The sequence below is a fragment of the Lissotriton vulgaris genome, chromosome 1_1 (genome assembly GCF_964263255.1).
Source record: "Lissotriton vulgaris chromosome 1_1, aLisVul1.2, whole genome shotgun sequence".
Classification (NCBI taxonomy): Eukaryota; Metazoa; Chordata; class Amphibia; order Caudata; family Salamandridae; genus Lissotriton; species Lissotriton vulgaris.
In genome coordinates this window covers 476223724-476236552 of record NC_141685.1, presented here as the reverse complement: position 1 = coordinate 476236552, position 12829 = coordinate 476223724, and the positions used below count along the sequence as shown (strand labels likewise).

The 12829-nt window shown below is 46.3% G+C and overlaps 1 protein-coding gene across 1 annotated transcript in view; it reads right to left on the bottom strand.

The window, feature by feature from the left end:
* The window catches only part of LOC147747372 (methylcrotonoyl-CoA carboxylase beta chain, mitochondrial-like), a 299929-nt gene that overhangs the window by 41297 nt on the left and 245803 nt on the right, over positions 1-12829 (bottom strand). The window contains exon 11 of the mRNA XM_086953849.1: positions 8635-8716. Within this exon, the coding sequence (XP_086809975.1) occupies positions 8635-8716 (82 nt within the window). The remainder of the gene's footprint in view (positions 1-8634; positions 8717-12829) is intronic.

Here is a 12829-nt window from a genome sequence, read left to right as displayed (position 1 = left end):
TCCACCAATGGCAGTCCGACAGAGACCATCCATGGGCATTTGCCTGTTCATTTTGAATCCCTGGTAGGTATCTGTAGATATACTAATCTGTTCGCTATTGTCCAGTCTCATAATAAGTGTGCCTACTCCAACAGAGTATGGGATCTCATACTACCTTGCTTGGTGATAAAATACATGCACGTCATGTTGCAAGTTCTGATTAGCTACGAGAACTGTGATGAACACGTACAACCTGTGTGTACAATAAATTGTAAGTAAGGTTTGCCTTTTTATGATGTGCTCCTGGGGAATCGCTCTCCGATCTGGAGTGTCAAATGTCCAAAGCATCCAATTGTGTACCCTGAATAGGGTCAGTCCCCCTAGCACAAGCTAAAACCCTTAAAAGGGTTATTCAACACTTTATAACTCAACAAAAAGTTCCTTCACAATTTATGGTTGAATATGTAATGGGGTTATACAGTGTTCATGAAAGAAATTATATATGCTCTTTAGGTTAAACTGATAACGATGAATCCAAACAAACAATTGTACATCGTAATTATCCTCCTCTTAATTCAAGCCCATCCCGATGCATTTGGGGCACTCAGCCCTTCGTCAGGGGACAAATCTATAATGCAAAAAGAATATCACATAGTGAGGAAACCATCCTTTTTGCAATTTGTGCTGTGAAAACACCCTGTGGTGATATCATACGGTAAAAAGTACCAACATGCGCCAGTGTAGCGTGGCTGAAAGAACCAACTGTTGTGATACTCCAATATGATGATTTAAAGAGATCCAAAGACAAATTATAATCAATTTAGAGTTCTATCAAAATAATGCATGCGGTTTCTAGCAGTGAAACATGGTGATTGAATGTGCGAATAACCATTAAGCTCCCATGGCGATCAGAACACGATGATCATGACACAGAAAACTATCTATTAAAAGTAATGCAACCACAAGCGTCTACACATATTAACCAGAACACGTGTGTGAGAAGGTGGCCTGATATGCAGTGGTCACTATTCTAGTGAACACTATGTATCAGTCCAGCAACCCTTATTGATGATTGGTTGTAAGTCAACCTTATAGACCAGCTATCCTAGTAGCGTGGATACGAGCAGTCTAAGGCTAAAGACTCGAGAGGGCGTGTTAAGCCAGCTGTTTACCACACATATACCCCTTGAATACCAAGTGAAAGGACACCACACAAGTGTTATGAAAATAAACAGTTATTTATTAAGAATCACAACAGCCCTGTACTCTTTATGAGGACAGGGTACTAAGCACAAACCAAAACTCTTACAAAAATACTTAAGTTAGCACAGTATATACAAATGCCCGAGGGGCACGGAAAACCATATACTCTGAAAGTGGAATGCGAAATTACTAGCAGGTAAGTACAGTACTAATAGGCTTTGGAATCGCTAGGACTTGACTATAGAATCGTTAGATTACTTCTAGGAGACCCAGGGGACTCGGGTGCAGTGTGTGCACTCTCACGCGAGATGCGGGACAAAGTCTATGGTAGCTAGAAATTGCAAAGTTAGTGTTCTCGGGCGAACCCGACCTGGTAGGGAGAAAACGAAAGTGGATCCTGACCCTTAAATAGTGAGGCTATGCTGGGGCACCGAAATGCCGAAGTTACCTAGCCCAGGGGCTGCAGCTGCATAGGTCTGAAAAGACGTCGGGAATCCTCGTAGACGGACCAGGAGCCGGAAGAAAAGATGCTGGCCGGTGACCAGTGAAGAAAGTTCAGTCGGATCCAAGCCTGGATCTTGAAGATGGATGACACCTGAAAGCAGAGGGGACCAAGTTCGAGACTACTAGCCAGTAGTCAGTGGGCACCAGGAGGGCACCGGATGGTAGCCACCTCGACTAGGTGAGTGGGTGACGCTGTGCTCGGGGATCTCACGGACCAGGAGGCGTTGTCGGCGACCAGGATGGAGGATCGAGCTGTCCCACGAAGATAGAAGCTGTCGGCGTCGCTGGACCCAGGATTGGGCAACAAAGCCTTGGCAAATTCAAGCCCACGCGGTGGACCTAAAATGGCGTCTGGAGTGGACCAGGAGGGTCCGGGGTGCCTCTCTTGGAAAAGGAAGCAAGGGCCAGCCTGGAGCAACCAGACCAGCAGAAGAGTTGTCGTCGGGCGTCGTTCAGAAGGCCACAAGCCAGCCGGCTAGTAGCCAAACAACGCGGTGCACAGCAAACAGCAGAAGGGCCCCACGCCGATCGTGGAGATGCAGGGAGGCTGATCTTGGGTGCTGGAGCTGCGCAGGGTTGGGGCTTCTCGGACCCCAAAGCACTCACCCGTGGAGGACACGGTGGGCTTGTAGTAAAGATGTCGTGCAGTCTTGGCGATCGTCGGTCCCTCGAGGTCTCGTCGCACTCACGGTTCTCAGCTTTGCTGTAGAGGTGAGTAGAGGTCAGAGGTGCCAGGGAAGCCGGGTCTCGTCGAGCTGGGTCGTCGGATTCGTGATGAAGGACTTGCAGCAGACCGCAGTGTTCTTTAGGATGGTGCCCGCTTGATGCAGGGTGACTACTCCTTAGCCACAAGGGAGAATCTTGAAGAAGAAATCTTGAAGTCCTTTCGAAGAAAGTCGTGTCTTGATTCCAAAGATGATCTAATTTGAACAGGGGGCCCGCTCCCATCTTTATACTAAAAAAAGGGGCTGACCCGGTGACTAGGTCCTGCCTATGGGTGGGACTAGGAGGGGGGTGGTTACACCCCTCTGCCATGCCGGACTTCCCCCAGGCCAGGGGCTGGTGTGCCCCTGGAACTGGTTTAGACCGGCCTATGCGTAGTGAGCACCGGGGTGCCACTCAGCAGTCACCTTCCTGAAAAGCCCTGCCTACCCAGGATACACAAAACCATGTCTGGGACGGTGCTAGCACCGCCCCTGACAGGAAACCCTTTGTCCAGGCTCCCCTCACTGGGAGGACTCCCAGCTGCAGGGGGTCAGACTCGTGTCTGTGGTGGCAGCATCCATTTTGTGGAGCTGAGGCTTCGCTTAACTTTAACCGGGGTTCACAGTTACATACATGTCGTGTCCCTCTAGAAGGGTGGAATGCTAACCCCGTCGCCAGAATTGGCGAGGGGTTAGTATTCCAATTCGTATGACACCTTACTCGACATGTTTTGATAAAGCAATACCAAAGTTAGCATTTAACCGCGAGGATTATAATGCACTTAAGAGTATATGGTATGCGATATCATGGAACAGCTATTAGGACTTGGTTCCGCAAGCTGCAGACAGGCTCAGCTCATGCCAGAGCACCATCTCACACGATTCCAAGCACTCTGCCTTCAGGATTGTCAAGGCCTGCCATAGGAGTGACTGATAGGAATCTGTGTGTCCATTTTAGGGTTAGGTATAGGTATACTACACCTACAGCAAAGGGTGATTACACGACTTTGCCCCAGCGGTCATGCAGCCAGTTGTGTCAAATTTAGGAGGCCAGCCAGGGGTGGCACAATACATGCTGCAGCCCCTGGCAGCCCTGGGTACACCCATGCCCTGAGTTACGGGGTCTGATAGGGTGGCCCAGTACCAATTGGAAATGTACCTAGGGTACATGGAATCCATTTTAAAGAGAGAGCAGTAGGCCTGGGGTCCTGATTGGCAGGGTCCCAGGTCGACTATGTCCAAAACCAGCTAAAACACAGGGCAAAAAGTTGGGGGCAACCATAGTCAGGAGGTACCTTCCTACAACGTGCAACTCTCCATGCAGTGAATTCACTAAACCGCAAACACAGATACAAATTTAAACCGCACATATAACAAGCATGACTCAAAACCAACTCACAAGCTTAGTATGTAATGGCTTCCTCCATGCAGTGGTAAACCAAAAGTTAGATGAACGCAATATTTAAACCCATTAGAAAAAACATCAGTGAAGGATTGCTAAAACTAATGGGGTCTAAAAAAGAAAAGAAGGGTTTGCATGCTGACTCTTAGTTTGTAGAGTTCACGGTGGCCATTTTGGATTGTTGAAAAAGCACCTGGTTAAAGCATGTGTATGCGAAACATACATAAACTAGTGGTGATTCAAAATGAAACAAATACACAAAAAGTATATGCTAGAAAAAGTGGTAGACGAAAGATTTTCGCCGAATTTGATGTCAACAATCAAGGTCAAATAAAACAGAATTTTATGCAGTCAATCATCAGAGATGAAATATCACAAATAACATTGGAATTCCATTCTGTCATTCATTCCATGCGGTTCGAATGCGTCAAGATCCAAAAGTGCTCTCTTCGTAATAGATAGTTATTGATATTTTTGCCCTCATTTTTGTATTCTACAACTTCTAAGACTAGAAATTTCAGTTCACTTATGTTGTGGTTTTGTTCAAGGAAATGGCTAGCTACAACATATTTGATATTCTTTGTTCTAATGTTGCTTTTAGGTTTGTTGATACTTATTTAAATTTTTCTCTCAGTTCTTCCAACGTATACTTTGCCATACGGGCATTTTAACAGATAGACCACATTCATGGTGTCACGAGTTGCTGAAGCTTTCAAATTGATCTTGGTGCCCTTTCTGGCATATGTCACAGAAGGACCTTGAATGATATGACAATTGTTGCAGTTTTAGAAAGGGACTGTCCCTTTTTGTTTGATTTGTTGGGTATTCTCCTTGTTAGTTGTCAGAATCTCTCCTAAGTTTTTCCCCCTCAGATAGGCAAAGATAGGGTTTTCTACAAAGAATTGTTTGAAATCCAGTTCCAGTGCCAAAATAGGGCAGTGTTGTTTGATGATTTTTTTGAAAGGACCACTAATTGTTGACATTTTTTACACCAACACTATGCGCTTCTGTGTTGGTTTAATCTTGTTTGAAAGCAGTTCATTGCAAGTTTTTGTGTAGCTGCGAAGTTTTGCTTGTTCCAAAACCGAGTTCTGATTAGAAAAGCATGGTTTGCTAGTCGTTTTACAAATGCTTTAGACCTAACTGAATGACCTGCAAATCCAAGATCTTACAATGAAAGGACGTCTCTTCGTGGATTGCTTCTGTATGCGTGTCCCTCCACCCTTCAATCGCGATGTCTGTCACAGGTTGAAAAAGGAAGCCTATGTTGAGGTTTTTGTTTTAAAACTCTGCCACATAATTGATTGTTTGAGGTAACAAGTGACTCTCACAACATTATGTTATGTTATAAAGAACTGGTAGCACACACTAATACTCTGGAGTCTCCTGGCACGGGAGTGAGCTGGGGTAGACAGATGGAAACCATTTAGGTGAGCCGACTGAACAGGTGGGTCTTTAGACGTTTTTTTAAAGAGTAGGAAGTCTTGAGTAAGCTGAAGGTCCACTGGGAGCGAATTCCAGGCCGCTGCTGTTTTGACAGAGAGCGACTGGCCTCCAAAACGGACTCTGCGGAAACACGGAATTACAATCCGACGTAAAGAGGCAGACCGCAGAGAACGATTGGGCATATACAGAGCGAAACGCTTCCTGAGATACAGAGGTCCATGGCTATGGAGGGTCCTGTGTGCAAGGGTGAGGACTTTAAATTGTACTCGCTGGGCCACAGGCAGCCAGTGCAGATCAGACACAATCTGAGCTGAGCACTAGATCTCCTAGAGACGTTTAAAAGGAGTCTGGCAGCAGCATTCTGTATAATTTGCAGTTTTTTAAGCAAATACCCAGGAATGCCAATGAACAGAGCATTGGCATAATCAAGACGGGAAAGAATCAGAGCACGGGCAACAGTCTCTTTGGCCTCTCTAGGGAGAAGAGGAAAGATCTTTCTAAGGGCCTTGAGGTTGCCAAAGCAGACCACAGTCAATTTTTTAACATGGTTAGCAAACCGAAGATCCTCACTAAACCACACTCCTAGATTTTTTGCCGGGCCTCCATCCGAATTAGGGCAAGGGAAATCCGGTGGCCACAGAGATTGTCTGAAGGCCGGGGGAAATTGGCCGTACAAGAGGACCTTAGATTTATCCTCATTGCACTTCAAAGAGGCCTGGCAAGCCAGCGAAATACAGACGCTAGGCACGTCTGGGCGAAGTTAGTGTCCAGATCCGAGCCCCTAAAGGTAAATAACAACTGGGTGTCGTCGCATATGCTATAATTTTTGCTCCAAGCTCCTCAGCCAGATAAACCAACGGGGTTAAGTATATATTAAAAAGCAGGGGGCTCAATTTGGATCACTGAGGCACCCCCGTACAGAGGTTCCTGACAGAGGAAGAACAAGGAGCCATGCAGACCTGCTGCGAACGGGCATCCAGAAAAGATTTGACCCACTCCCAAACCAGGCCCTTAATGCCAATGGAAGATAATCGGGCAAGGAGCAGCTGGTGTGGCACAATATCCCACAAGCTTGTCCCCTATTGCCAATGGAGTTAGAGTTTCTATTGGATCGTTCTCATCCACAGTCGGCAGAATAGATTGAGTCCAATGCAAGGTGAGCCAAGGCCCAGCAATTAATTTTAGGTCCTAACTGGTAATGTATGGCATCTGCAGATGTATGCAGCCATCAACTACAGTTTTGGGATGGGCTACACTGATGGAAACTCATTGCTGTACTGTTTGTTTAGGACTACTCTCAGAAACAAGCTGTGTACATGTTTCCATACTGATCCCAAGGACTAAGAAAAGCAACAGGTTGACAAAAGCATTTGTGGTGGTGGGGGTGTATAGGTTTTCTCTTCCAAAGGTGCTTTTACTAGACAAGTGTTCTGGTATGGAAATAACCAGTGGTTGTGTCGCCAAAGAAAGGCATCCATGAGGGTCAGACACTCAGTGAATATCTGGGGGGACAGATTTCAGGCAGGGAGTGCTTTGGAATGAAAGTGCTGCTACAGAGAATCTCAAATATTGCCTATGGTTTGAACATACATGAAAGTAGGCATCCTGTAGATGCAGGGAGGGAAGTTCGGAGAATTAATAACAGAGGAATCTTTACAGAAATATTTGAAGAATACAATAAATGAGAACTAAGCCATACCAGTTATAATATTACAAACAATTTGTCTGTTTTGAAAACATGAGATATATAATACACAAGTGAGTCTCAAGGGGTTCCTAAAAGAGCAAAAAAACACACGTCTATCCCATATGTTAGTTGCACACAATTCAACACAGAAATAAACTGAGACAGATACGTTTCTTCACTTTCAAAACATGGAACATTCCATGGAGTGTGTGACTCACCACTTTTAGTGCCAGATTACAAGTCTGGCGGACTCAGACCGCCAGACTTGTGGTAGTGCGATTGTGGCAGATCCAGCCACTACTCCACTGGCAGTTCAACTTCCCGATTAGGACTCGGGCAGTCTGATCGCACTTGGACCTCCAGCTCTGCCAGAGATATGCTATTCCCTGGCATAGGAGCAGCAATCAGATGCTACAATATGCATGGTCACGGTCCCGCCAAGCATATTACGAGTTTCAACACAGCCAGGCTTTAAACAGCGTGCCTCATACATATGTGGATGCACACAGGTGGGGGGGCATAACATGTGCATGCACATAGGTTCCTGCACAGCATGGACTTACGAGCCCACGCCATGCAGGAACCTTCTGAGGTGTTCCCATTGCAGTGCCTATTTAAAAGGCACCACTGCCTTTTAAAGGGCACCACAGGGGGGACTGACACACTACCAGATCATTGAAAAGTAGTGATCTGGCAGGCGGCGGCGACCTTCAGTGGAGTGGTGGCCCGGAGGTTTGCACTGCTGCACCACTGCTCTGCTGTATGGTCTTAATTGGCCTTTAGTGAGTGCCATGCCAAATGTGTGCTTTCACAGTGGCTGTGCAATACCATCATCTTAAAGTATGTTCTGTCCAGGCATACTTTTAATTTTTTGTTTCCTTTATCTTTGGTTACCTTATTAGGGATCCTTCAAATATATTATTAACTACATTAAGTCCTGAAGAAGACCTAGCATACTTGACACAATAGGAGACTGAAATGTCGATCATACTTCACTAACCACACATTCAACAACGATAACTGAAATATATGCTACACTGCAATGACTCGATCTTTAGGAATGTTCCATTTCACTGAAAAAAAGACAGAATTTTTGCAAATGCCTTCACTTTTCCTACTAAAAAGAAACTGAAGTGGAAAGTTGAATTCTCTGGAAACGTGCCTTATTTGAATACATTTGTTTTTAGCAAGGGACTTATAAGTGACCTTGCCACACAACGCAAGGATTGTTTTATGTTTCAGCAATTTTCTAGAACTCAGGCGACGGAACACTCATGGGCTCGTCACAAAGCATAGATGAGCCCAAGCTCAGGATGAAAATACAATGTGGATAGGTAATCCATGCTGCAGGCAGTTTCGGCGTTCCATATAATTCTTAACAGCAGAGAAGACACCAAAGGGCAGAGTCAGAGATGCAGCGCCTCAGGGTTGACACGGACTTCCTAAAATGCCAGCGGTAGTCCTAAATGTTTCTTTATTAGCAGAGTTTCCAAACGTAACCATTACTTTCAACTCCACTTAGCGCTGCCCGAAATCCTATAGGGGGCGTCTCTCACCATGGTCTGGGACACCATATTTTCCTCCTGGCTTATGTTGGTCCTCATTCAAACCTAAGTCTATGAATCCAGTTTACAAAATATGCCCATGAAGAACGAAACACCATGAGAGAACTTTACCATCTTTAAATAGTAAATTTAAGTGAAACGTACTCGCCTGGTGTCCTGAGGTAGAATTACTCCATCATCCCAAAGTCTTGAAGATGAGTAGAAGGCTGTGCTTTCATCTTCCAACCTAACAAAACAAAATGCCCATCTTTATTTCCCACACATATGAAAACCTAAGTATACATGTGAACTTTTACCTTTGTGCTGGTTTTACAATCAATTGTTCCAGGGTTCTATTTATAGTGCATTATTTAAAAATAAACATTTTACAACTGTTGCTTCCTTGTTTAAAATTCAATAAATCATTAACGACACTAAACACTGTTTGTAGCATAGTTTTGATTAAACTGTGTTTTCATTTAAATGCTCTTCTACATTTTCGATTTGAATGTATTTCCATTAAAATGTTTCCACAAATCTTCGACGATTTAGTTACTGCTTAAATAAAATTTTCCATGACTTGGTTTCCTCCAATACGCTTTCAATGATTTCGTTTTTCTATGAATTCACCTCCTACCATCTGTTAGATGTCACTAGAAAGAGCTATCAAAACCACATTCGAAGTTCATAGTTGTCTTGGCTGAAAAATCGAACTATAAATTTCTATCCTACATTATCATTGCAAGTGTTTTGGAACGTTAAATATATATTGCGTTTGCTTTATCTCAGTTGTCCTATGATTTCTAACTGTTGCTTCCAATGACTATACAAACAATCCAAAGGATGGCAGAGGGGCGGCCACTGAGCCCTACGAGCATGGATATCACTGCCTGAATATACCTCAATAACACATTTCACATTCATAGAACAGGTCACTCCAGACACAGTGGAATCTGAAACAACATAAGGAATGTACCAAGTGGTCCAGAAGAGGCCAGTGGCTGAAGTGGGAGTTGGAAGGCAGGAAAAAGCTTACAAAAGCTGAGGCAGGATATCGCCATTTTGGATTTGCATGAATGGAACTCTGGTATAATAGTTTGGTTGCCATAAACTATATGCCCAGGTCAGAAACTGCATCAGTTTTCTGCAGAACTGATGGCAAAAAGCCTGGGAATTTTATTTGGAAAAACGAGGGCTTTATCATCAAAGCCATACTGGTGTAGACATTAACATGCACTTCCCAACCCACACTGTTGGACTTGGCCCTTTTGGCAGGTTCACCCCTAAACTTTTTGCTTTTAAATGCGACCTGGTGTTTGTTGCTTTTGGCTTCTGCGCACTTTACCACTGTGTCCCAGTGTAAAGTGCGTGCGCAGTCTGAATGCGTGTGGTGAGATTGGCCTGCCCTCCCTTAGGAATGCATGGGGGATATGTGTGTCCATGGTAATTCCTGGTGTAAGAGGAGTGCAGGGGTGAGTTTGGTATGTGTGAACTCGTGAGATTAAATGCTGTGCGACGGTGTGCGCAGATTTAATGTGACACAATGATGGGGTAGGTGTGGAGGAGGCGGCACCCGATTTATTAACTTGGGAGATTGGGTGAGTCCATTGCCTGTCGCCAGCGGATGTTTTTCCTCAGTATAGCGAGGTACTAATCAGGAGCGGATACAACATGCAGCTGTAGCCAGATGTTGGGTATACAGGTTACTGCCAGCCCTGATTGATTATGAGGGTATTTTAAATTTGTCTTTCACGTGCACTTCACATTTTATAATTCTGGTCCTGACGAAGCGCCAACGACCCTTATGGCGACGCAGGCGCGAAACATGTTGACCTATGTTTTTCTAGACCCGGGCATAGTATGCCACTGGGGCTAGATTTTATCTAGCAGCTAAATCTGCTCAGGGTAGACTATCTAAAATATTCGCTGCATGGTTACCCATTATGAATTTCACACTACACTTGCACGTCACTTTTTACCCTTTATTGACCCACCACCCTACACACCCACATGCACCATCCGGCAGTCCTATAAAAGATCTCCGACAAAGAGACCCTTCGGGGGATCCGTAGGGAATTGCAGCGCCGGCCCTACGAGGAGCAACTGCCCGATGATGAAGCATGACACCTTTCGAGGTGTGTGAGGGCAACAGAGGACACAAAATGGTTTCCCTGTTTTCTGTGAGTCTCCTTACCTAGGGATTCTGTTTCTCTCTTTTGTATGTTTTTGTTTTATTTTTAGGTGACTTTTTGCACCTTCATGCATTGGTGACTTTTGCACCCTGCACTAGGAACAGTGTCCCCTTTTTGGATATCGATTAACTAGTGAAGAAGTGCCACTTCCAGAAGTTGGCATGTCTGTGTGAAGTGAATGTGAATTGACTGTCTGGCTTGTGATTGACAGGAGCTGGCTGGTGTGCCTGGCTCCAGGAGTCAGGATGGGTCTGCCCGGTCGTGAATAGGGAGATCTGCATGGGGATGGGAGGGAGGAGTTGCACCTGGGACCTGAATAGGGTTGTGCCTTCCCTCCACAATGCTGGCTCCGCCCCCTGTGGTGCGTCTGATGTCCCGAGCGTGTCCTGTGAATGGGGAGAGGGGCGGAGCAAAACGAAGTGCTCAAGAACCAGTTGTCACTGGTTCTCCCCTTGCCCTACAGCTCCAGACAAAGAAAATGTGTGTATAAAAAGGGGCTGTGACCCCATGCAAGAGGTTCTCTGGACCCTATCTTGAGGGGAGGCCTGCTGCTGCAGGGCGCCAGGAGGAACCGCCACTGGGGACTACCTCCCTGCTGGAGGGCCCTGTGAGCTGGCCCCTGGACCCAGCCTTTGCCCTCCTGCATTCCTTCTAAGACTTTCCCTGGACTTGAGACTTTGTAGCACCTGGGAGCGCTTGGTTTGTCATCCTGAGAGGTGCTTTTGTTTTCCCGAGGAGCGCGCTGCCTGAATGCCCCTGGGAGCGCTGTGCTCCTTTTCTTTGTGGCCCTGTAAGAGGGAATCCCCAGCGTAGAGATTCCCCCTATGGCCCCTTCAGGGCGGGTGCCCACCCCACTTATTTTTGCGTTTACTAGCAGGTGCCTACCCTGCATTATGCCTGCTTACTTATTTCCTGCGCGGGTGCCCACCCGGCGACTTTGCCCAGGTTTGCATTTTTGAGTGAGAGCGGGTGCCCACCCCACGTTTCACCGCCGGGCCCGAGCCTCGAGAGAGCTTTCCCCCCGGGCCGCTGCCTAGCGCGACCAGGAAGACCAACACCAGTGTGATTTTTGCTAGAGGAGCCCCAGACTGGGGCCCCCGCCTACTTGTGCCCGTTCTTCCTGTCCCTGGGGATTGCCCATGTAGTGAGGGCCATAGTTCAGGGCTGTGTCCTCTTTGGTGGCGGATGCGCCCTCGTGCCTCATGAAGGGGGACAGTTTAATTTGTAAGCCACAAATCTCTGAGTAGGGCCCCACAGGCACTGTGAGTGCCAGAGACTGCGAATCTTCACAGCTGCCCCGATTTTGTCAGTGGGCAGCTGCAACGTGGGGGCATTGGTTGATTAAGGAGCCCCAGTGGGGGCCAGGAGGCACGCTGGTGCCAAGGCTCAGTTTTTCAGCTTCCCAGCAAGTAGTGGGCAGATGCGCTGTTTAGGCATTTCATTTTAGGGGGACAGGTCTTTTGAATCAGGAAGGAGACGGAGTCCTTAGCCCCCACCTTGGCCTGCACAGCTGCGCAGCACTTTGTGCCGGCTGCCACGTTTAGGCCCTAAACTCTTGCACACTCTTCTTTGGCTGTCTGTGCAGCCTGCCCTGACACTGTTGGACAAAGGGCGTTTGAGCCCCACGGAAGGCCAGTTGGCCTGGGGTCAGTACCTACTGTGATTCTGCACAAGGTGATTGGTGATTTGGGTTTGTGATGATAATTGCCTAATGTGATTTATGCGTAATGTGCAATGCCTTTATGCCTGTAATACCTCTAACTATGTTTTCATGATTAGGAGGTTGTTTTGCCTAGTATAGTTTATGCTAGTGAGTTTATGTTTTCCTGCGTGATCTATGCCTAAGGTGATTAGGTTTGCGTAGTGTGCACCTACCTTTTACCAGTGGTACTGGTTGTGTCCTACAATTGTTTTTTTGTGCTACAGTTATTCTAAGTGCTGATTCTGACAGTGGCCCGCGTGGCTCGGTCATGTATAAATAATCCCCTGTAAATACTGCCCAGTGCCAGTTGGCACAGTGTATCTGTGTGATTAGGATCTAATGTGTTTATGGTAATACAAAGGCTATTTTTATATATAACCTTGTGTGGAGTTACTTTTTGTGGTGTGCCTAGTGTGTTGCTGCTGTGTGTGTGTTGCGCAAACGCTTTACACATTGCCTCCGGGAT